A 24160-nucleotide genomic window follows, 5' to 3' on the forward strand; every position below is an offset into this window, starting at 1 on the left:
ACTATGTACTTAATATACTGATATATACACATAATATACACTTTTATAAACAACACATAATGTTGTTGATAAAACAACACATAATGTTGTTTATAAAAGACAGTCATTGTGGTGAATAAGCTCTCAGAGTGACTTTTAGTTCATTCTACATGCTATAAACTATGATAAGCAAAAATTTTAAAATTAACAATGCTTAAATATCAAGAGGGGAAAAGACAGCCACTTTAAAAGAAAAATGGGCAAAGGACATAAACTTAGAAACTTCAAAAACAAAATACAAATGATCAAAACATGAAAAAACCTTTTCTCCAACTCACTAGTCAAAGAAATGCAAACAAAAACAATGACAATTTTTAACTACTGAATTAGCATACTTCTAAAGATATTTTCTACAAAATAACTGGTCACTACTCTTTAGATAATTCAAAAGCGGTTGCAGCAGTAGTACATCAACAGGGAACTGCCAGAAATTCAAGTCCGATTCAGAAGAGGACTTGCAACGAGGGATATCATTGCTGATGTCAGATGGGTCTTGGCTGAAAGCAGAGACTACCGGAAAGATGTGTACCTGTGTTTTGACTATGCAAAGGTATTCGACTGTGTGGATCACAAAAATTATGGAGAATACTGCAAAGAATGGGAATTCTAGAACACTTCATTGTGCTCATCACGAATGTACACAGACCAAGACGCAGTCATTCCAACAGAACAAGGGGATACCGTATGGTTTAACAACAGGGAAGGTGTGCATCAGGGTTGAATCCTTTCACCATACTTATTCAATCTGTATGCTGAGCGAATAATCCGAGAAACTAGACTAGATGAAGAAGAATGCGGCATCAGGACTGGAGGAAGACTTATTAACAGCCTGCAATGTGCAGATGACACAATCTTGCTTGTTGAAAGCAAAGAGGACTTGAAGCACTGACTGATGAAGATCAGACTACAGCCTTCAGTATGGATCACACCTCAGCATAAAGAAAACAAAACTCCCCACAACTGGACGATTAAGCAACATCATGATAAACAGGGAAAATACTGAAGTTATTGAAGATTTCATTTTACTTGGGTCCACAATCAACGCCCACGGAAGCAGCAGTCAAGAAATCAAATGACACACTGCACTGGGCAAATCTGCTGCAAAAGACCTCTTCAAAGTGTTAAAAAGCAAAGCCGCCACTCTAAGGGCTAAGATGTGCCTGACCCAAACAATGGTGTTTTCAATTGCCTCATATGCATGAGAAAGCTGGGCAACGAATAAGGAAGACCGAAGAAGAATTGATGCCCTTAAATTATGGTGTTGGTGAAGAATACCGAATATACCATGGAGTGCCAGAACAACAAACAAATTTGCCTTGGAAGAAGTACAGCCAGAATGCTCCTTAGAAGCAAGGATGACGAGACTCCATCTCACATACTCTGGACATGTTATCAGGAGGGACCAGTCCCTGGAGAAGGACATCCTGCTTGGTAAAGTAGAGGTTCAGCAAAAAAAGAGGAAAACCCTGAACGAGATGGATTGACACACTGGCTGCAAAATGGGCTCAAGCGTAACAACGACTGTGAGGATGGTACAGGACTGGGTAGCGTTTGGATCTGCTGAACACAGGTTGCTATGAATCAGAATCTACTCGAGGGTACCGAACAACTCTTAAAAGTATCAAGGCCATGAAACACAAAGAAAGAATGAGTAAATGTGGCAAATGTGGGGAGATTAACAATAACTAACTTCAGTGTGGGAACGTGGGAGAGAAAAAGGCCATTAATAGAAAAACTGGTGAAATTCAAATAAGGTCTGCAGTTTAATGTGAATGACCTGGTTGTGTTAAGTAAGATGTTAACATTAGGGGAAACTGGGTGAGGCATGTACAGGAACTTTGCTTACTATTTTTAGTACTTTCTGTAAGTCAAAAATGAGTTTGATATAAAAAGGTTAAAATTAAAAAGTAATGACATTCACTATTGGGAAGGTAGAGGTTACATTCTGGTACAATTTTCTGCAAGTAAATTCTGGCAATACCTGTCGAAGGGTTTAAGAAGTGGACACCGTTTGATGCAGTTACTCCACTTTCAAGAATTTATGGTAAGGAAACGAAAATTATTTAATGAAGAATTATTTATAATAGCAAAAATATAAAAATCTTTATGTGCAACAATGGAGAAATGGTATCATGCAACCTTAACATCATGTTTTTGAGAAAATCCAGTGATGTGTTCCTATTAACAGTGTTCCTGAGAGAAAGAGAAATACCTATCTGTGTATACAATACGGTCCCAACTGATATACTCTATATGCCATACTAATCATCTGCAGTGGGAAAATAACAAAATTATAGTATGTATTCTTCCCTGTATCTTTTCTAAACTTCCCTCCCAAATAAAGATAACTTTTACAATAGAAACACAATGGTTTCATTTTATGCTTATAAATTAAGAGATAATTATGTTTCAAGAATTTTGTGTTGCTACTAAGTTCTCTATTGACACAGTTTTGTCAAGCTATAGAAACAGGCAGTGAAGTGATCCAAACTATTCCTAAATTTGGAGGCACAGTAAGCAAATATCTGTATTTGAGCCTTAATGTATATTATACTCAATAATGTCAAATGACTTAATTGTAACCAAGCACAATCTTGCTTCAAGATAAATATTTCCTCCATACATATGCATTTTTTAAAAATGGAAAATATGCACTTGCATTATCCAGAATAGTTCTTTGACAGAAGCATAACAAAGTTAAGGAGCCCTGGTGGCACAGTGGTTAAGTGCTTGGGTGGTAACCGAAAGGTCAGCAGTTTGAACCTACCAGCTGCTCCATGGGAGAAAAATGTGGCATTCCGCTTCCACAAAGATTACAGCCTTAGAAACCCTATGGAGCAGTTCTAATCTGTCCTATAAGGTCACTATAAGTTGGAATCAACTCGAAAGCAATGGGTTTGGGGGTTTTTATAATAAAGTTAATACTGTTACACCTTTCCTAGGTAACAACTCTGGTTAATGAAGTACCACAATTTCAGGGAGCAGACACACGTTACTCAACAAACTGGTTAAAATCATTCTCCAATAGAGAACTTTTAATGTCTTATAAAACAGTTCAGAAAGATAACAAATATGATGACAAGGAAGAACAGGCACTAGACGGGGGTTGAGAAGACCTGTACATTTATTTAACTATGTAACCTTGGGCAAATTACTTCTGAGCTTCAAGTTACTCAGCTTTCAAACTAATATGACAGCCACCACTTACTGTATTTTAAATGTACTTGCTTCTTCATAGTATATATATCAAGCAGTTGTCACAAAAGCACTAATAAAGACCTAATATTACTCATTTTATAAACAGGTATGCTAAGTGTGGTAGAGTGAGCTTCCCAATATAGCCCCAGCTGGTTTCTGATGATGAAGCTGGAATCAGAACCTGAGTTTACCTGATTACAAAGCCCGTGCCCTATCACACTGAATTTAAAAATGATAATAATAATCTATCCCTGCCTACCTGAAGGAGATGTTGTGGTAAAGAGATAATCTGTTAAAAAGTAAAACATAAACACACACAACATAAAATGAAACACCATAATCAAGATTTGTTAAAAACAGTGGCTTCTAAATTTCAGAGAAAATTTCCTTAACTAGGATTCTCAGTTCACTCAAGAATACACGTGTCCTTCTCAACCTGGACTGCACACTGGAATCGCTTGGGAGTTTTTTAGATGTATCATGCCTAGGCCCCACCCAGATCAACTGGCAAAACCTGTCTTTTAAAAGCTCAGCAGGATTGGTTACCATTAATGGAGGTGCTTTCATTAAAAACTACGCCCACAGAAAAAATAATTCTGAATTACAAAAAGCTCTAGTTTCTAACTTTTGTATTACCAAAAATACCATTCCATCTTGTGTTCTTTTTTCTCCCTGGGTCCAATGTTGAAGATGTTTCATCTATCAAACTGCACGAAATAATGAAGCTTCCTCTTCCGTTCCCCCGTCCCCATGCCAAAGAGTTTATAATAAGCACGAGAAAAATCACTGAGTTAATTGTATTCCAGCTAATCTCTAAGAATTCTTACGTTCTGGGTAGCCTGTCATCTGACTTCCCAAACATCTATTCAGTTTTTGGAGTATCAGAAATACCCTGTGGAAGCTTAAGAGGACCCAAGATGAAAAGCCAGTGGTCTCCCTTTTCCAAAATGAAGACAATCAGGCCCAGAGAGGTTGTGATAACGCTCAGGTTAGGAAGAAAGCCAGCATCAGCACTCAAGTCTCTCATTTTCAATCCAGATTTTTTAAACTACTAGCCTAGAGCTCACATGACTACTAAACTGCTGTTTCAGAATACTGAAAACACAGAAAAGAATTCAGGGGGAAAAAGTGTTTGCACAATGCTATTCTTACTTTTGTGATACACAACATCTTCAAAATTTAAGTGCGAGTTGAGCTCATTTAGCAATAGACTTAAAAGGTTGAAGTCTTCCTTTTCATTTCTGTGTAAATTAAAATAAAATTTAGTAAGTCTCTATGAAAGACAGTATCTCGAAATATCAATTTTTAGTGTTAATAGGTATGTACATTACTTCATAGTAATATACGAAATAAGTTAAGAAAAAATATACTATTTATACTAAAAATAGTTAAATTCAGTTCTGGTTTTGAACTTCAAAATTTTCAATAAAATTAATAGGTGCTTATGCAGTTATTCTCTTTACTGCCTAAAGAACAAATGTTTTAAGAAAAATTTACTACTATTTCTCTAAGGCAGCAGTACTCTTAACTCTGGTTTCGGACCCCTTTACACATTGTAAACATTACTGAGGACCCAAAAGACTTTTTGTTTATGTGGGTTATATCTATTGATATTTACCATATTAAAAATTAAAACAGAGAAATTTTTACAACATTTGTTTATTAATTCATTTTAAAATAACAATAGCATACCCATTACAGGTTAACATAAATAACATTTTTGAGAAATGACTATTTTCCAAACAACAACAACAAACATTAATGAAAAGAGTGGCACTCTTTCACATTCTTGCAAACCTCTTTAATGTCTAACTTAATCAAAGACAGTTCTGGTCTTGTGTCTGTCTCTGCTTTCCAATCTGTTAACGTTGTTTTGGTTGAAGGATATAAAGAAAACTCTGTTTCCCAAAGATATGTAGTTGAAAAGGGGAGTATTTTAATAGCTTTTTAGAGTAACGATGAATATGCTTCTTGGATACTCTACCAAAACTCAACAGTTGGTAGTTTCTTACAAGTTTTTTGCAATGTGGAATCTGAAACTGTATCACTGAACAAAACTTTCTGTTGTTCCCTTAAGATCACTGGTCTACCTTACACTTTAAATGGATCTTTTACCTATGCATGATTTTGTAACATCATGCACTGGTTATCCGGTTTCACTAAATTATACAGCTCTTCCAAATGTTAACAGTTTATTACAAAGTATCAAAAAATCATACTCAATAATAACATCTGCTTCATCGGAAAAGTCTTTAAGTATTGGGAAGTTGTAAAGATCATGGTGATAGATATAACTTTTCCAAAATCCTAATTTTTGCTTCAAAGTTCAAATTTTATCATTGGAAATAAACACTATTGTTATTTTCCTTGAAATAGCAGGTGCACTTAGTTCAATTTTGAGAAAATGTCTGCCGAATACCCAAGACTGATAACTGTGTGTAGTGGACAGACTCTAAAGTGACCTCCATGATTCCCGTCTCCTGATATTCACACCCTTCTACAGGATCTCCCTCTCAGTGAGGGTGGGACCTGTGACTTGCTTCTAACCAGTATAATCTGGCAAAAGTATCGGGGTGTAAATGACTCTGTGTGCGTGACTATATTGCATACAGCTGCAGTGCCCATCTTCCTGAGGACTCTCTCTCCCTTGCTGGCTTTGAGGAAGCCAACAGTCATGTCGGGTAGGCCCACGTGCCAAGGGGTCAAATAAGAGCCAGCAAGATACTGAGGTTCAGTGCAACAACCCACGAGGAACTGAATGCTGCCAGCAACCACATCAACTTAGAAGCAGATACTTCTCCAGTCTAGTCTCAGATGAGATCACTGCCTTGGGGCCCACACCTTGAATGTAGCCTTGTGAGAATCTGACTCACAGAAACTGTGAGATAATGTGTGTTGCTTTGAGACACTGACCTTGTGGTAATACTGATACACAGAAATAAAAACTAATACACTGTGGTTTGTTTGTTAGTCACTCCTTCAAGTAAAAATGGTATGCCATCTTAAAAAGCAGGCAGTTCAGCTTGCAACTCAAACAGTTACACTCGTGCTTTTCTGCAAGACAACCACCGTACTTCACACACAGGTACCTCAAGCACACTACTCATTTCATCACATGGAATATCAAAAGGGACATGTATTCCAGGGTAGACAGTTAACAAAATTAATAACACTGTAATACTTCATCAAGGAAATTTCTGAGTGAAACTGGAATTTTTACTTCAAGGGCTTGGTTGTGACTAATACAAAAACCATCAGTACAGTTTGGCACAAATGCTTTGACTCACACTTAGGCACTGGTAGTTTACCTACCATTGCTTTTGCATCAGAAGTGCAAATGTCAACACAGTGGAAAAGGCGAATAGAGTCTCAGTATGAGTATGACAGTAGTTTTGATGTCCCAGACCACTGAAAGAATCTTAGGGAACCACAGGGAACTGCAGGCTACACTCTGAGAATGGTTGCTCTAGGCAATGCCTCCATTTTTTTTAAAAGTATACATTTATATACACAACATACAAGTACGTATGCATGTACAAGCAGTCCCCAGGTTACGAACGAGATTTGTTCCTAAGTCTGTCTTTAAGTCGAATTTGTAGGTAAGTCGGAACAAGTACATACAGTTCTTATTTAGCGTCAGTTAGTCAGATGTTTGTCTTAGTATATACAGTATATATTTTACCTTTCTATGAATATAAAACACTTAAGAAACACTTCCAAATACACTAAAACATCTTAAACATAATACAGTAATAATGAAAATAACTACAATAGTACTATACTGAAGAAAGAATCTGTGTATGTGTGTAGGTACACGGTACTGTAAAAAAAATTAAAGAAACTGTTCTTAAAACAGTTTAGAGAAAAAAAGAGAAAAGATCATGATTAAAGGTTAACACTTACTCTTGTTCCATCGATGTAAATTAATATTATGTAAATTTGCCCTCACTTTGAAACGATTGAACCAACCCCTACTTGCAACAAATTCTTCCTCACAATCACCTTCACTTGCTGCCCGTGCAGCTTTTAAATCATTGAAAAGGCTTCGAGCCTTTTCTTGCACTGAAGTAAGGCTAATAGGCATATTAAACTGATTTTGATTGTCTAACCAGATTACCAATAGCCTTTCCATTTCAATAAGTAAATCACTGCGATGCTTAGTAATAATTGTAGCTGTCATCGGGGCAGAGCCTTTCACATGCTCCATTATTCTCACTTTATCCTTTAAAATTGTTCCAACCGTTGACCGACTGTAGCCTAACGCTTTTCCAATGACCGATGGCGTTTCACCTCTTTCCGATCGTTTTATTATTTCCACTTTATTTTCAATCGTGATCGTTTTCCTTTTCTTCGATGCATCACCAGCACTTGCATCGGATTTACGCTTTGGAGGCATGGTTACAAGGGTAAATAAGAGAGAATTTAAGCCACATACAAAGTTACACACTCAACACAGTGTTATTCCGCAACGTGATCCAACTTAAAAAGGCGGATGGCATTCTCCTTCCACGAGCCAATAACCCCCTGAAGCCACGCAATGAGAGTAGCCCATGTGTTCTTATCATGAATCACTGTATTTAACTAAAATTTTTAATACAATAGGCTTTATGGCAAGTCTATTGTTAAGTACAAGTTGTCCATAAACTGGGAATTCTTAACCCGGGGACTGAACTCTTGTCCTGAGTTACAAATGTCCCACTTACGTACAATTCCTAGCTACAAATCAACCCCAGTAAAGCCTATTATATTAAAAATTCAAGGTACATACAGTGGTTCATAATAAGAAACAGACGTTATTCTGTGATGCACATCGAAACATTATTATTACTGTATTATTACGTTAAAGATGTTTAAGTGTATATGTGTTTGTTTAATGTTTTTTATGCACAGAAAAGTACACTGCATACTGTATAATGAGACAAATATTTGAATAACTGATGTTAGATATGAACCGTACCTAACTGTTCCGACTTACAAACAAATTTAACTTTAAGACAGACTTAGGGATAGAACTTGTTTATAATCCGGGGACTGCCTATATACATATAAAAAACTGTGGATTAGCCCGTATTGAAATCCCAGATTCTTCATTTGCCAGCTGTGAGACCTTGAGTGAATCATTTAACCTGTGTGAGCCTCAGTTTCCCCAACTATAAAATGGGGATAAAATAGTGCCTACCTTATAGAGATGTTGTAAAAATGAAGAGATTAATTTATGTATAGCATTTAGTACAAAGCCTTGCACATATTAATAGCTCAATAAATGTTAACTATTACCATTATCTATTACTTCTGTTAACAGTTTTTAAAACTAACCAAACTGTGAAGGTATTTTTCCAAATAAAAAGCAACAATGGCCTTTGAACCATTTTCCCAATTAAGAACACCTGGCCTAGTTTACAATCTTAGTTTGCCATTATGCAATTTTCATTACTGACTGTACTTTTATTCATGTTTTGATAGCATAATTTTCAATACTATACCTAACTTAAGCATACTACTTGATTTATTAACAGGATGGATAATTAGTTCCTGCAGTTATTACTTTGAGTGCTGGTTAAGCTATTCATAAAAATGATCCCTTCTGACGCTGACTGTGCTTCTACTGGAATGGTGACTAGCTCTAATAGTCCAGAATTTTAGCTGGTTATTATTGCTACTGATAAATAATATCCAATATATCCCTGAGCTCACTGTGTAATTTTAGAAACACTTACAGGTTTAGACAATGGCTGAACAATAACAGAACTATTTGAAGATCTAGATTCAGGATGAAAATTTACTGGTGATGCAGCCACTGGATTTGATGTTGGGTTCGTGTAGTGTTGACTTGTAGGCTTGAATGCAGCAGTAATACCTGTATTTTAAAATTACACAACATATTGAATACATTTCTATAGAATCAATTATGTAAGAATACTTCACTTCAAAATTTAAAAAGTACAAAAATACTGTACCTCGACTGAGTGCGCCATTCTTTATTCCCCTTGAATATGAGCTGGGGTTAACTCTGTTCAAAATATCTATAAAAAAATGGTATTTATTTTAAAACTGATTGTTTGAATGAAATACATATTAAGATAATAGAACTCATGAATTGAAAATGACTGCACATTCCTGAAGGAGTATATAAATTATCACTGATTTAAGATCACAGCTAATCCTGAGCAAATAAACACTACTAAGGAAACAAAAGACGCGTTACTAGCCTTCACTGTCTCATAGAATAAAGACAACTTTTCTAACTGTAACTCAAAATCCAAAATCCAGAAGTAAAAGTCAAAACGTTCTGCATGGCAGAAAGTACTCCACGTAGTAAAAATTTTCCAAAAACATATCCATGTACAACAAATAATTGAAGAATATTTCTTTTCTTGAATAGTGACAAGGCTGTACATATACTCAGTTACCTAGGACTCAAAATCAAAATCTTCTCCAAACTCCATATCCCATTCACATCCCTAAAAGCCTGAAAGTTTCATTGTTGAGAATCTGACTGGATTATCTGCACAATTACTCCTGAGTTCAGAAAAGGTAACTATCAGAGACTACAGACTAAATTAAACCAAGAGTTTACTAGAATATCTTATAACTTAAGGAATCTCAAATTACCCCAAAAGTCAATCTGGGACTGATGTGACTTTCTGGTTCCTTACTCTTGCAAGCATGTAAACTCTGTAATTTCCAGGTTATTCAGGAATTAAACTAAAATTTGGAATAGTGGGGATCTGCCTAAAATTGCTGGTCAGGAGAAGGTAAGAAGCACAAAGAAAACACTTCATAAAAATTTCCTTTTTTCCCTTCTAGTAGAAAAGAATCAAATCAAAAAAACCAAACCAGTTGTCATCGAATCAATTCCGATTCAAGGCAACCCCATATGTGTCGGACTAGAACTATGATCAGTCAGGTTTTCAATGGCTATGATCTTCGGAACAAGGGATCAATAGGGTTTCCAATAGCTATGACCTTTGGAATAAGGGATATCATTGCTCATGTCAGATGGATCTTGGCTAAAAGCAGAGAACACAAGAAAGGTATTTACGTGTGTTTTATTCAAAGGCATTTGACTATGTGGATCATAACAAATTATGGATAACACTGGGAAGACTGGGAATTCCAGAACACTTAATTGTGCTCATGAGGAACCTGTACATAGACCAAGAGGCAGTTGTTCCAACAGAACAGGGGGATATTGCATGGTTTAAAATCAGGAAAGGTGTGCATCAGGGATGTATTCTTTCACCATACTTATTCAATCTGTACCCTGAGAAAATAATCCCGAGAAGCTGGACTATATGAAAAAGAACGCGGCATCAGCACTGGAGGAAGACTCATCAACGACCTGTGATATGCAGATGACACAACCTTGCTTGCTGAAAGCAAAGAGGACTTGAAGCACTTCCTGATGAAGATCAAAGACTAAAGCCTTCAGCATGGATTATACCTCAACATAAAGAAAACAAAAATCCTCACAAATGGACTATTAAGCAACATCATGATAAACAGGGAAAATACTGAAGTTGTCAAAGATTTCATTTTACTTGGATCCACAATCAACGCCCACGGAAGCAGCAGTCAAGAAATCAAATGACACGCTGCATTGGGCAAATCTGCTGCAAAAGACCTCTTCAAAGTGTTAAAAAGCAAAGGTGTGCTTGACCCAAGCCATGGTGTTTTCAATTGCCTCATATGCATGCGAAAGCTGGACAATGAATACGGAAGACCAAAGAAGAACTGATGCCTTTGAATTATGGTGCTGGTGAAGAATATTGAATATACCATGGACTGCCAGAATGAACAAATCTGTCTTGGAAGAAGTACTGACAGAATGATCCTTAGAAACAAGGATGGCAAGACTTCATCTCACATACTTTGGACATGTTATCAGGAGGGACCAGTCCCTGGAGAAGGACATCACACTTGGTAAAGTCGAGGGTCAGCGAAGAAGAGGAAGACCTTTCACGAGATAAACTGAGACAGTGGCTGCAACAATGGGCTCAAGCAGAGCAATAACTGTGAGGATGGTGCAGGACCAAGCAGTGTTTTGTACTGTTGTACATGGGGTCACTATGAGTCGGAACTGAGTGGACAGGACCTAGCAACAACAGAAGTCCAAAATCAGGGCACCTGCCATAGGGGAAAGCTTTCACTCTCGGTCGGCTCTGGGGGAAGGTCCTTGTCTCTTCAGCTTGTTTCCTGGTTCCTTGGAAATCTCCATGTGGCTTGGCATCTATCTATCTTCCCCCCATTGCTGCTTCTCGTGCTTGCTTGTTTAATCTCTTTTATATCTCAAAAGAAACTGACTCAAGACCCACCCTTACACTAATCCTACCTCATTAAGGTAACAAAGATAACTCATTTCCAAATGTAATTATAACCACAGACACAGAGGTTAGGAATTATAACACATATTTTTGGAGGACACAATTCAATTCATAACACCCCTTAAATAATTCTATAAAGGGTCACATTAGAAAAGTAGGATTCTTTTCTAATAATGGCAATCCAATGCCCTGTAGCTAAACATAGACATTTTCTAGGAGAAATATCTGCTCAAACAACTTGATACTGTTTTCTCTCAGAAACTGAAGATTAAATATTTACTCAAACCATCAAAGAGCTGTTCTATTCCTACAGCACATTCTGCCAACGGTAATCTACCAAACACAAGTTTTTGATACCTTCCCCTGTCCATGGCAGTTCTATATAAACATTTAACTCATATTCCATATGCTAAAATATTTTATGGCTTACACATAGGAAGGCAATAAAATCACTTAAATTCGGTATTTCAACAAGTTAGAAGAGAACTTCTACGAGGGTCAATCCCCTTTTTGAAAGAATCATTTTAAAACCAATATACTTTGTTCTAGTTGAACAGTGTTAACAGTCACCTACAATCAGTGTAAATTCAGTTTGAATCTTAATTGTCATGTTTTCAATAAGAGAATTTGAATAATGATTTTGCAGTATGGTAATATTCCAGCATAAAATAATCACAGCGACTAGGAAACAATAATTAAGAGACTATAATATCCACTAACATCAACAAGCATGCTAACATGCCTAAAAGTCACCACCACTGAGTTGATTCCAACTCACAGCAACTCTACAGGACAGAGCAGAACTGCCCCCATAGGGCTCCCAGGGTTGTAAATCTTTACAAAGCAGGCTGCCACATGTTTCCCCCGCGGAGCAACTGGCAGGTTCAAACCACCGTCCTTTTGGTTAGCGGCCAACCACTTTTAACCACTGCAACACCAGGGCTCCCCCTAACATACCTAGTTCATATTATAACGGAAGTGGCATTCTACTTAGCACCTCGATGAGAGATTACCAATCTGCCGCAGAAAACGGTGTTGAGAATTCAATTGGTTAAATCATTCTCCTCTGATAAAATTAAACAAAAGCACCATTCCAAGTTTAGCGGCAAGAGAAATAAGAACTAGGTTTTCAGAAAAATTTAAAACTAGCCTCTTAATCACACTTTTAAGCACTACTACGGTAAGTAAGAAAAAAGTAGTATGTTGGTTACGTTCTTTGGAAAATTCTCCTGACATAAAAAAAAAAAAAAAAACATGTAAATGAAATAAGAAAGGATTTGTTTTCTCGTTCTCACCTGAAATTCTGTACATTATTTCTCTGTACTTTTACACATTTTGAGGCAGACATTTTAACAAGTATCAACAGGATCTTCACTTGAACATTATAACAATGGTAAGTTCAATTACTCTAATAACCCACAATGGTACCGAGGTTCTGCTAGAAAGCCGTTAAAAACTTTTCATGAGTTCTATTAGCTTACTGACAGCTACATCATGCAAGTACAGTAGCTGTACACCATTCCCTCCTCTTTCAAAAATATAAACAGAAGTTCCTAGAAGATGGGTGTGACCAGAAGCTACAGCCCCTGTTGGTACAAAGTCCAGAGACTGTGTAATGATTCACAGCCTATGCATACTGTAGCCATCATCAGATGACACTGTGAAAGACTGTTGCCTGGATATGAAAACCCTCATCAGAGACTGAAACAAACTTATATAATATATTCTGACATTTTAAGGGAAGCATTCCATGTCCCTCCTTTTCTCTACTTCTGGGCTTTAGGAAAAAAGAAACATGAATGAATAAAGAGATTACTCTGCTCCACAAAAAATTATGATTTTCCAATCTCAGAAGGCTTCTAATGCCGCCAGGTAATGTTAGCCCATTTCTCTTTTCTCACATCTAATATTTTAACCTCTCACTTCCTTCAAGTCCCCAACCACATCCCCTACCCCTAATTTTCAAGTTCCTACTGATCTCCTACCCAATCTCTCATCCTCAACTCCTTACAGAGGAACAAGGACATATGACACAGACCGTAAGTTTTTCCATTAGAAACAATATCTTATAAAAACTTGGCTTCACTGAAAGCTAAGGCTTACTTGAAATTGCTGGTTTTGAACTTGATATCTCTCCCACAAAGATTGGCTCATCATCGTCATCATCCTCAACTTCTTTTACTTTCTTCTGCCATGGTTCCAGCTCTTCTTCTTCACATTCCATAAATAGTTCTGCCATCTTTGAATTATCTAATTTTCAAAAAGAAAAAATAAAACCTGCAATATGTAATACAGAATTAAAAATGTACTTTAACAGTCCTAACACCAATTTCTAACTTGGCACTTGTAGTTAGCACCTGGGAGCGACCGGGAGAACTCAGAGCCACTCTCTAAGAGCTAAACTAGTCAAATTTAGACAGATAATGGGTGATATTAACTATTTACAGTGGACATAAAATTGGGGACAGTCAAATCAACCAAAGTCAGTTTCAGTCATATGGAATATGATTATATTTACAAAAAGGATTGTACCTAATCATTATCTAGGAGAGAAAAAAAAAAGCTCTAGCAAAAGAGAGATACACTAAGAATAAAAGGCAACAGGTGGAAAGTACAATAGAAAAACTGAACTTATTTTCCCAGATCTATGAGTACAATGTCTACCCAACAGAAGCGTTACATAAATTCAAGAAAAAGACATATAAAGTATCTAACTTCAACAAAATATTACGTCCCTGCCCCTCTTGGTTCCATTATAACTTCCTCAACAAACCACTAGACCTTACTTTTCTTACAACTTTGAACTGCACTGACAGTTTACGCCATGCAATTTATGATCTAATATATATACGATCTGAAGCTGCTCACTATGTCTTAATTTTATACGCCCAACTCCAAATAGCTCCTTGAGAGTGTATTTCTCCTACATACAGTAGTCTATCGGATACAAGTAGGCATATAGCATATGATAATCGAGGAGCTAGGAAACTAGGTGAAGTAAGGTAATACCCAGTTTTTTTTAAATTAGGGAGGCCCACCTATACTAATGATGAAAGTTCTCATTTATAACCAGTTGGTACAAAAGGTCTTCCTCATTCTTTTTTAATAGAGCACTCTCACTGTCAATACAGCCAGGATATATTTTTTTTTTTAGAAAGGCACCTAATAGCATATAAAATAGAAATAATTGCCTATGCATAGAAAAAAATTATGTAATTATGTATATCAAACTGATAATAGTAGTTGTCTCTGGGAACAAGGAGGAAACACCTCATTTTTACTTTACTCATTTTTTTCTATTGTATATTATTACATTTATGATGAGCATTTGTTACTTTAATAATTTTGGGTGTTTTTGTTTTTAACAAAATGTGCCCACCTCCCCCCCTTTCTCCTGAAGTAAAGTTATCAGTACAAAAGCCACACATACTAATACCAGTCCTGACAGCAACACTTACTTTTTGGTTGAAAAGGGTTGTCGCCCATCAAGTTGCAGAGCTGATTTTCTGAAAAATGTCACCTAAGTGCTGACACATGACATAAGTCAATTTTATGAGATACTTTAAGTAACATCAAATACTGAAGCATGAAACTTGCAATTCAGAAATTCTTGGATTTAATTTTGATCTACAGTAAACTCACCATATGACTCCTGACAAGGTAGTAAGTTATGCCTCAGTTTTCTTCCTATAAAATAAAGATACCTACTGTTAGACTGAATTTTCTTAAATTTAATTTAATTTAATCTTCTATCATGTAAAAACCTCAATTTTTAAATTTGATATGTTTGATAAATACATATAACTCACTTTCCATAAGTGGTTCATTTCTGAATGAGCCCACATTTACAAACTACAAGGGTGACTGTGTTAAGCACTTACTACTTAAATAAACCACACTGATCTATCAGTTTGTCATACTGTGGCAGCTTGCGTGTTGCTGTGGTGCTAGAAGCTATGCCACTCGTATTTCAAATACCAGCAGGGTGACCCATGGTGGACATGTTTCAGTGGAGCTTCAAGTTTAAGACAGACTAGGAAGAAGGGCGTAGTCGTCTACTGAAAAAAAATGGCCGGTGAAAACCTTACAAACAGCAGCGGAAATTGTCTGATCATTGTGCCAGAAGATGAATGCTTCAGGTTGGAAGGCACGCAAAATACGAATGGGGACAGCTGCCTCCTCAAAGTCGAGTCAGTCTTTTTTTTTTTTTTTATCCTTTATTTTTATTGTTGTAGTTTACATGAAGTTTACATTTCAAGTTAGTCTCCCATACAAAAATTTATACATACATTGTTATGTGACTCTAATTGCTCTCCCCATACTGTGACAGCACACTCCTCCTTTCCACCCCTGATTCCCCATGTCCATTCAACCAGCTCCTAACCCTCTCTGCCTTCCCATCTCACCTCTGGACAGAAGCTGCCCGTTTAGTCTCTTGTATCTATTTGAACTAAGAGGCAAACAAACTCCTCACAAGTATCACTTTATGTCCCACAGTCCAGTCTAATCTCTGCCTGAAGAGTTGGCCTTGGAAACTGTTTTAGTTCTGGGCTGACAGAGAATCCGGGGGCCATGCTTTCCGGGGTTCCTCCAGTCTCAGTCAAACCATTAAGTCTGGTCTTTTTACTAGAATTTGAGTTCTGTACCCCACCTTTCTCCTGCTCCATCAGGGACTCTCTGTTGTGTTCCCTGTCAGGGTGGTCATTGGTGGTAGCCAAACACCATCTAGTTCTTCTGGTCTCAGGCTGAGGAAGTCTCTGGTTTATGTGGCCCTTTCTGTCTCTTGGGCTAATACTTTCCTTGTGTCTCTGGTGTTCTTCATTCTCCTTTATTCCAGGTAGATGGGACCAACTGATGCATCTTAGATGGGGGCTTACAAGCTTTTAAGATCTCCGATGCCACTCACCAAAGTAGGATGCAGAACATTTTCTTAATGACCTCTGTTATACCAACTGACCTAGATGTCCCCTGAAAGCATGGTTCCCCAGACCCCTACCCCTGCTACTCTGTCCCTCAAAGTGTTTGATTGTTTGTATTCAGGAAACTTCTTAGAGTCAAGCTTAATGATGTGGATGGAATCAAACTTTCAGGACCTTCATTTGCTGATGTGGCATGGCTCAAAATGAGAAGAAACAGCTGCAAATATCCATTAATAACTGGAACATGGAATGTACAAAGTATGAATCTAGGAAAATTGGAAGTCATCAAAAATGAAATGGAACGCATAAACATGGATATCCTAGGCATTAGTGAGCTGAAATGAACTGGTATTGGCCACTTTGAATCAGATAATCATATGGTCTACTATACCGGGAATGACAAATTGAAGAGGAATGGCATTGCATTCATCATCAAAAAGAACATTTCAAGATCCATCCTAAAGCACAACGGTGTCAGCAATACGAAAATATCCAATATGTCTACAAGGAAAACAAGTTAATATGACTATTTTCAAGTTTATGCACCAATCACTAATGCCAAAGACGAAGAAATTAAAGACTTTAGCCAACTTCTGCAGTCTGAAATTGATCAAATGTGCAATCAAGATGCTTTGATAACTACCGGTGACTGGAATGCAAAAGTTGGAAATGAAGGAGGTTCAGCAGTTGGAAAATACAGCCTTGGTGACAGACGCTGGAGACGGCCTGAAAGAATCTTGCAACACCAACAACTTATTCACTGCAAGCACCTTTTTTCAGCAACAAAACAGCCACTATACACATGGACCTCACCGGATGGAATACACAGGAATCAAAATCGACTACATTTGTGTAAAGAGACAATAGAAATACTTAATATCATTAGTCAGAACTATGTCAGGGGCTGACCTCAGAACAGAACATCAATTGCTCATATGCAAGTTCAAGTTGAAGGTTAAGAAAATTGAAACAAGTCCACAAAAGCCAAAGTATGGCCTTGAGTATATCCCACCTGAATTTAGAGATAATTTTTACAATTGATGCATTTAACACTAATAACTGAAAACCAGACGAGTTGTGGGATGGTATCAAAGACATCATACACTAAGAAAGCAAAAAGACATTAAAGAGACAGGAAAGAAGAAAAAAGACCAAAATGGATGCCAGAAGAGACTCTGAAACTTTCTCTTGAATGCAGAGTAGCTAAAGCAAATGGAAGAAATGATGAAATAAAAGAGTTGAAAAGAAGATTTCAAAGTAAAGTATTATAACGGAACGTACAAAGACCTGGAGCCAGAAAACCAAAAAGGAAGAACACGTTGGCACTTCTCAAGCTGAAAGAACTGGGAAAAAAAAAAAAAGTCAAGCCTCAAGATGCAATATTGAAGGATTCTACGGGGAAACTATGAAGTGATTCAGGAAGCATCAAAAGAAGATAAAAGGAATACAAGAGTCACTGTACGAAAGAGAGTTGGTCGACGTTCAACCATTTCAGGAGGTAGTATATAATCAAGAACCGAAGGTAAGGAAGAGGTCCAAGCTGCACTGAAGGCACTGGTGAAAAACAAGGCTCTAGGAATTGATGGAATACCAATTGAGATGTTTCAACAAACAGAGGCAGCACTGGAAGTGCTCACTCGTCTATGCTAAGAAATCTGGAAGACAGCTACCTGGCCAACCAACTGCAAGAGATCCATATTTGTGTCCATTCCAAAAAGAGGTAGTTCAACAGAATGTGGAAATTATCAAACAATATCATTAATATCATACACAGGTAAAATTTTGCTGAAGGTAACTCAAAAATGGTCGCAGCAATACATCGACAGGGAGCTGTCAGAAATCCAAGCTGGATTCAGAAGAGGACGCAAAATGAGGGATATCACCGCTGATGTCAGCTAGATCTTGACTAAAAGCAGAGAATACCAGAAAGATGTTTACCTGTGTATTACTGACTAGGCAAAGGCATTTGACTGTGTGGATCATAACAAATTATGGATAACACTAGGAAGAATGGGAATCCCCGAACACTTAATTGTGCTCATGAGGAACCTGTACATAGACCAAAACGCAGTTGTTCGAACAGAACAAGGGGATACTGCATGGTTTAAAATCAGGAAAGGTGTGTGTCAGGGTTGTATCCTTTTTACCATACTTATTCAATCTGTATGCTGAGCAAATAAACCGAGAAACTATACTATATGAAGAATGCGACATCAGGATTGGAGGAAGACTCATTAACAACCTGCTATATGCAGATGACTCAACCTTGCTTGCTGAAAGTGAAGAGGACTTGAAGCACTTCCAGTCTTCAATATGGATTATACCTCAACATAAAGAAAACAAAAATCCTCACAACTGGACCAATCAGCAACATCATGATAAACAGAGAAAAGACAGAAGTTGTCAAGGACTTCATTTTACTTGGATCCACAATCAACACCCATGGAAGCAGCAGTCAAGAAATCAAACTACACATTGCACTGGGCAAATGTGCTGCAAAAGGCTTCTTTCAAGTGTTAAAAAGCAAAAATGTCACCTCGAGCACTAAGGTGCACCTGACCCAAGTCATGGTATTTTCAATCACCTCATACGCATGCAAAACCTGGACAATGAATAAGGAAGACCAAAGAATTGATGTCTTTGAATTATGGTGTTCGCGAAGAATACTGAATATACCACGGACTGTCAGAACAAACAAATCTGTCTTGGAAGAAGTACAGCCAGAATGCTCCTTAGAAGCGAGAATGGTGAGACTTCGTCTCATGTACTTTTGGAGATATTATTATCAGGAGGGAGCAGTCCCTGGAGAAGGACACTGGGCTTGGTAAAGGAGAAAGTCAGCAAAAAAGAGGAAGACCCACAATGAGATGGAAGTGACTTTAATAATGGGCTCAAATATAGCAACGATTGTGAAGATGGCACAGGACTAGCCAGTTTTTTGCTCTGTCATACACAGGACTGCTATGAGTTGGAAGCGGCTCAATGGCATCTAACAACAATAACTTCAAGAAATCTGATGAATTATTAAATTATAAATAATTTTTAATGCATCCTTTTGTAGAAATGAATAATCACCTCAAAATGTATCTCTTTTAATAAATTTGAATTTTCAAATGCTAAGTACATAAGAGGCAGTTGTGGTTCAGTGGCAGAATTCCTGCCTTCCCTGAGGGAGACCCAGGTTTGATTTCCAGCTAATGTACCTCAAGTGCTACCACCACCAGTCTTTCAGTGGAGACTGTGCGTTGCTAAAATGTTGAATCCAGAAAGGCTGACAGACTAAGACAAACTAGGAAGAAAGGCCTGGCGAAATGCTTCCGGAAAATCAGCCAATGAAAACCCTGTAGATCACACCAGTCTGATCCCGTTTTGCATGGAGTCACCAAGTCAGGGACCAAAGCTCGACCATAGCTAACAAGTGACATTAACCTTTGGCTGTTAGCAAACACATTAAAAAGTCAGAAATCCTCAGATGTAATTAGAACCGTAACTTCAGTCTAAGGCTGAACCGTACAATACCACCAGCCACGTATGATTATTCAAAATTAAAATGATATAAAATTAAAATTCAGTTCCTCAGTGGCACTAGCCATATTTCAAATGCTCAAGTCATATGTGGTTAGCGGCCACTATACTGGACAGTGCAACTACAGAACATTTCTACTGGACAACTTGGTTACAGTACCATTAAGTACTCAGCTATTAGTGGTTCAAATCCACCCAGAGGTGCCTCAGAAAACAGGCCTGGTGATCCGCTTCTAAAAGGTCACACACAGCCTTGAAAAACCCTATGGAGCAGTTCCACTCTGCACACATAGAGTCCCTATGAGTCAGAATGAACTCGACAGCAATTAACAACAACAATACCTTGGGTAAGTTAGTTAACCTCTGTGCCTCATTTTACTGATACTGTTTTGAAAATATTATAATCCCATAAGTTATACGATACATATATGTAAGTAATACAGTAAAACCTACAAAAACCTGAACTTGTGTAAGGCAGAAACCTGTCAGAAAAGGAAAATTCAAATTCTCCCACTAAAAGCAGAGACAGAAAAGCGGTAAAATTGCACCCTGTCAAAGGTAGAAAACTTGCAAGACCCAGAAAAACAAGGCAGTCCTGTCAAGTTCGGGCTCTCACACGTTTCACTGTATATATAAAAAAAAAGACAAACCCATTGCCATCGAGTCAATTCATAGTGACCCTACAGCACAGGGTAGAACTGCCCCACAGGGTTCCCCAGGCTGAATCTTTAAGGCAGCAGACTGACACATCTTTCTCCCGTGGAGTGGCTAGTGAGTTCGAACTGCTGACCTTTCTGTTAGCAGCCGAGTGCTTAACCACTAAGCCACCAGGGCTCCTTACTGTATATACATATTACTTATACATAAGTCTTACATATATAACATGTGTGCATATATGTATAACACACACACATATATAACAGGATTATAATTTTTGTATCAGTAAAATGAGGCAGAGAGGTTAACAGTTACATACATATGACACTGGTTATATATATATAATGAATATGATATATATAACTTACAGGGTTATAATAAACATTAAGTGAGATGATACATACAAAGCATGACATGCAGTAACCACTCAATAAATAAATCTTAACCATTATTAACTCTGGGCTAAATCCCATTTTAAAGAACTCTAAGAACGAATCCCAATACTATTATCACACTAGAATTAATGTGCTATCGGTTGAGCATTCAGAAATTATTTTGAAATATAATATCTTCATTACAGTAGTGTTTTTCCTGATGAAATTTTAGCTTTCTAAATACATCTTCTGGAACATACCTGTCAAATCTATTCTGCCATATTTACACATTTTAAAAAGAGCATTTATAAACTAGTTAAAACACAAATAAACTTTAAACTCTCATAAAAAACATAGTATACATACCTACAATTTATCAACAGTTAAGTTATATGCTACTAAGCTCATAGAATAAATCAAGCATCCAATTCAAAAGTACCAAAGTATAAAAATTAACATTTCAATAGTGTCTTATACCATTTCCATTAAGAAAAAGCACTTTTTCTTTCTGCATGAATTCTAGTATTTCAAATTTCCATAAAATCTCTTCCTTTTTTAATGAGTAGCAGGTAAGCAGAACAGGAAAGTGAATGTGAAGAATATGGTGAATGGTTAAATTCATAAAGATATTCAATGTAATCATCCAAGAAACCACATTACAAAGTTAATCTTTGTTTTTTTCTCATCATAAAAGTGTTTTAATTGGGGGTTGCATTCCTAACCCAGAAGTTGGCAACACCAAAACCAGATATGAACAAGTTAACATAAAAGGGAAAATTCAAAACAAGATATTAATATAATCATTTTGAATAATGAAAATGTATACTCAATATAAGTATGGAATATGAAAATAAAGCTCAACTAGCTCATAAGGGTGGTCTAAGATTAATGCACTGGCTATAAAAAACACTAAATATTTAACAAGTTTGCCTATATACTTAGAAGACTTTTTCAGTGGTCGCTGAACAGGGTCGCTGTAACACTGTTCAGAAAATTTTCATCTGTCACTTTTTTCCTCTCACAAATTTCCCTAAAGCAAGAATTTGGGCATTTGAATTATTCCATGGACTTTAAAGCTTTGGTTTGTTCTATCTCACTTTATAAACAATTCTTTAGTCTTTACCACTAAATGTCATACTGAAATGGAAGTCTGTAATTTCAGAATTCTAATTCCAAATGAACAGAGCCTGAAGGATTCAAAGTGAGTTCTTAAGTACGAGTAACAACCTAATATTTCCAACTTTGCTTTTGTGATCCCTCAAAAATTTCCAACAATCTCAAAGAGGTATTAGAAAATTTATTTTATCTTACAGATAATTTTTGAAGAAAAGAAGCAATTTTTTAAACTCCAGTTTTATATCGCCTTAGTATCTGTCACCTATTTATTCCATTAGAAAATTAACTGTTAACAGCATTAGAAAAGCAAAGAACAATGATGCCTATTTTGGCATTATAAGACAAATCACACAAGTAGCAACCTAAAATCATAAGCAACGAACCCATACATAATGGAAAGAGAGACCCACAACTAAAATTTGATTTCATAAAATTCAAGTATTTAAATGTGAAATTTTATAAATAAATTAACTTATTAAAATTTTTATTTACAATCATTAACCTGATGAAATTTCAGATCAATACCTTTTCCTTTTATGCCTCTGAATCACTTTCTTAAATGTTTTAGTGTTAGAAATCTCAGATTTATCTTTTTCGGAATCAGTCCAGTTGTTCCCATTAAAAACTACAGTCTTATTCTTGAAAAGAACATATTCCAACCACACAAACTGTACTGTCAGAAATATCTGACCACCAGAGGCTAATATATTCAGACAAACTAGAATCTTAAGAAATCTTAGAAGATATCTCATCAAATTTCACCCGATTTCTCAAAGACTCTGATTTTAAGTAGATGACTGCCTCTAATAATCGTCACTCCAAGAAAAGGACCTACAAAAGGAAGAATATGAACTGCAGGAGGAACTGGACTGCAAGAGGACTGCCTCCTTCGCCATGACACCAAAAGAACTGGATGATGCCCGGCTACCATTACTGAACATTTTGATCAAGGAGTCAATAGCTAGATCCTGATCAAAAGGGATAAAAATTGTGGAAAAGAATTTTAAATATTTATGGAATCCAGACTTCTTGGATCCATGGAGACTGGAGGAAGCCCCAAATCTAATGCCCTGAGATAATCTTTAAACCTTAACCCAAAACTACTCCCTGAAGTTATCTTTAAATCAAACAACAGTTTAGCTCAATTAGTATTTTTGACTTGAGCATTGTGCTCTTTTAAAGAATTATCTATATGAGATCAAACTGACAACAGTAAGTCTACAGCATAGATGAGAAGTGTAGGGGAAAGTGAGTCTAAGTTAATGCTAGCGAAATAATTTGGGAATAGACAGCAAGAATGGTCACAAAATGTGCAGTAACCAATGTCACTGAATTGTACATACATGAATTATTGAATAGGTGTATGTTTTACTGTGTATATTTTCACCAAAAATAATTTTTTAGAAGAATATAGTTTTTATTTTTTAAATAAAACAAAAAATATCCTTTAAAAATATCTACATACATACAGTATACATTCAGAAATCTTAACAGTGAACAGGCAAACAGAGATCGGGAAGGGTTGGGACTCAGCCTTGAAAAAAGTGGCTTACAAAGGAGATTAGAACTAGGGTAGGTAAAATCCTGGTCCTAGAAGAGGCTTCCTTACCTATTTCCAAAAATAAGGCTCAAACAGCAATTACGCCAGCTTCCCCTGACTACCCTCTAACTTATACAAAAAATTTCATTCTCTGAAGGTAGCTAATCAAAGAATTACCACTTCAATTCTCTGAACACATATAGAGGAAATCCAGGTGGATTCCTTAAAGCCAAAACAAATCTCCAAGTTAGTGAGCTCAATCAGGATTTTCTAAAGACAATAAAATACTTTATAATATAAACAATTAAAGCTTTTAAAAAATAATATGCTTAATCCTTTTATTTCTGATTAAGCCAACACCTGCAAGGCATACTCCTCAACACTGCACAGGATATAGAAAAAGTCCCTATCTCAAGAAGCTATCAATCTAGCAGAGGGATTATGATAGATATATGAATATCATACAAA

The 24160-nt window shown here is 36.7% G+C and overlaps 1 protein-coding gene across 8 annotated transcripts in view; it reads right to left on the reverse strand.

Annotated features, from left to right (window-relative positions):
• Positions 1–24160, reverse strand: part of ZNF280D (zinc finger protein 280D) — a 116358-nt gene that overhangs the window by 76187 nt on the left and 16011 nt on the right. For 2 of the 8 annotated variants that reach the window (XM_023729659.1, XM_004374597.3), the window contains exons 2-6: positions 15204–15248; positions 15020–15088; positions 13665–13811; positions 9195–9260; positions 8955–9094 (exon numbers count right to left, since the gene is read on the reverse strand). In XM_023729659.1, coding sequence (XP_023585427.1) covers positions 8955–9094; positions 9195–9260; positions 13665–13811; positions 15020–15047 — 381 coding nt within the window. In that variant the 5' untranslated portion in view covers positions 15048–15088; positions 15204–15248. Of the gene's footprint in view, positions 1–3496; positions 3527–4389; positions 8932–8954; positions 9095–9194; positions 9261–13664; positions 13839–15019; positions 15089–15203; positions 15249–24160 lie in introns of those variants that run through there. The other 6 variants (XM_023729658.1, XM_023729657.1, XM_023729656.1 and 3 more) reach the window with 6 other exon arrangements.

The sequence above is a fragment of the Trichechus manatus genome, unplaced genomic scaffold (genome assembly GCF_000243295.1).
Source record: "Trichechus manatus latirostris isolate Lorelei unplaced genomic scaffold, TriManLat1.0 scaffold00030, whole genome shotgun sequence".
NCBI classification, from domain to species: Eukaryota; Metazoa; Chordata; class Mammalia; order Sirenia; family Trichechidae; genus Trichechus; species Trichechus manatus.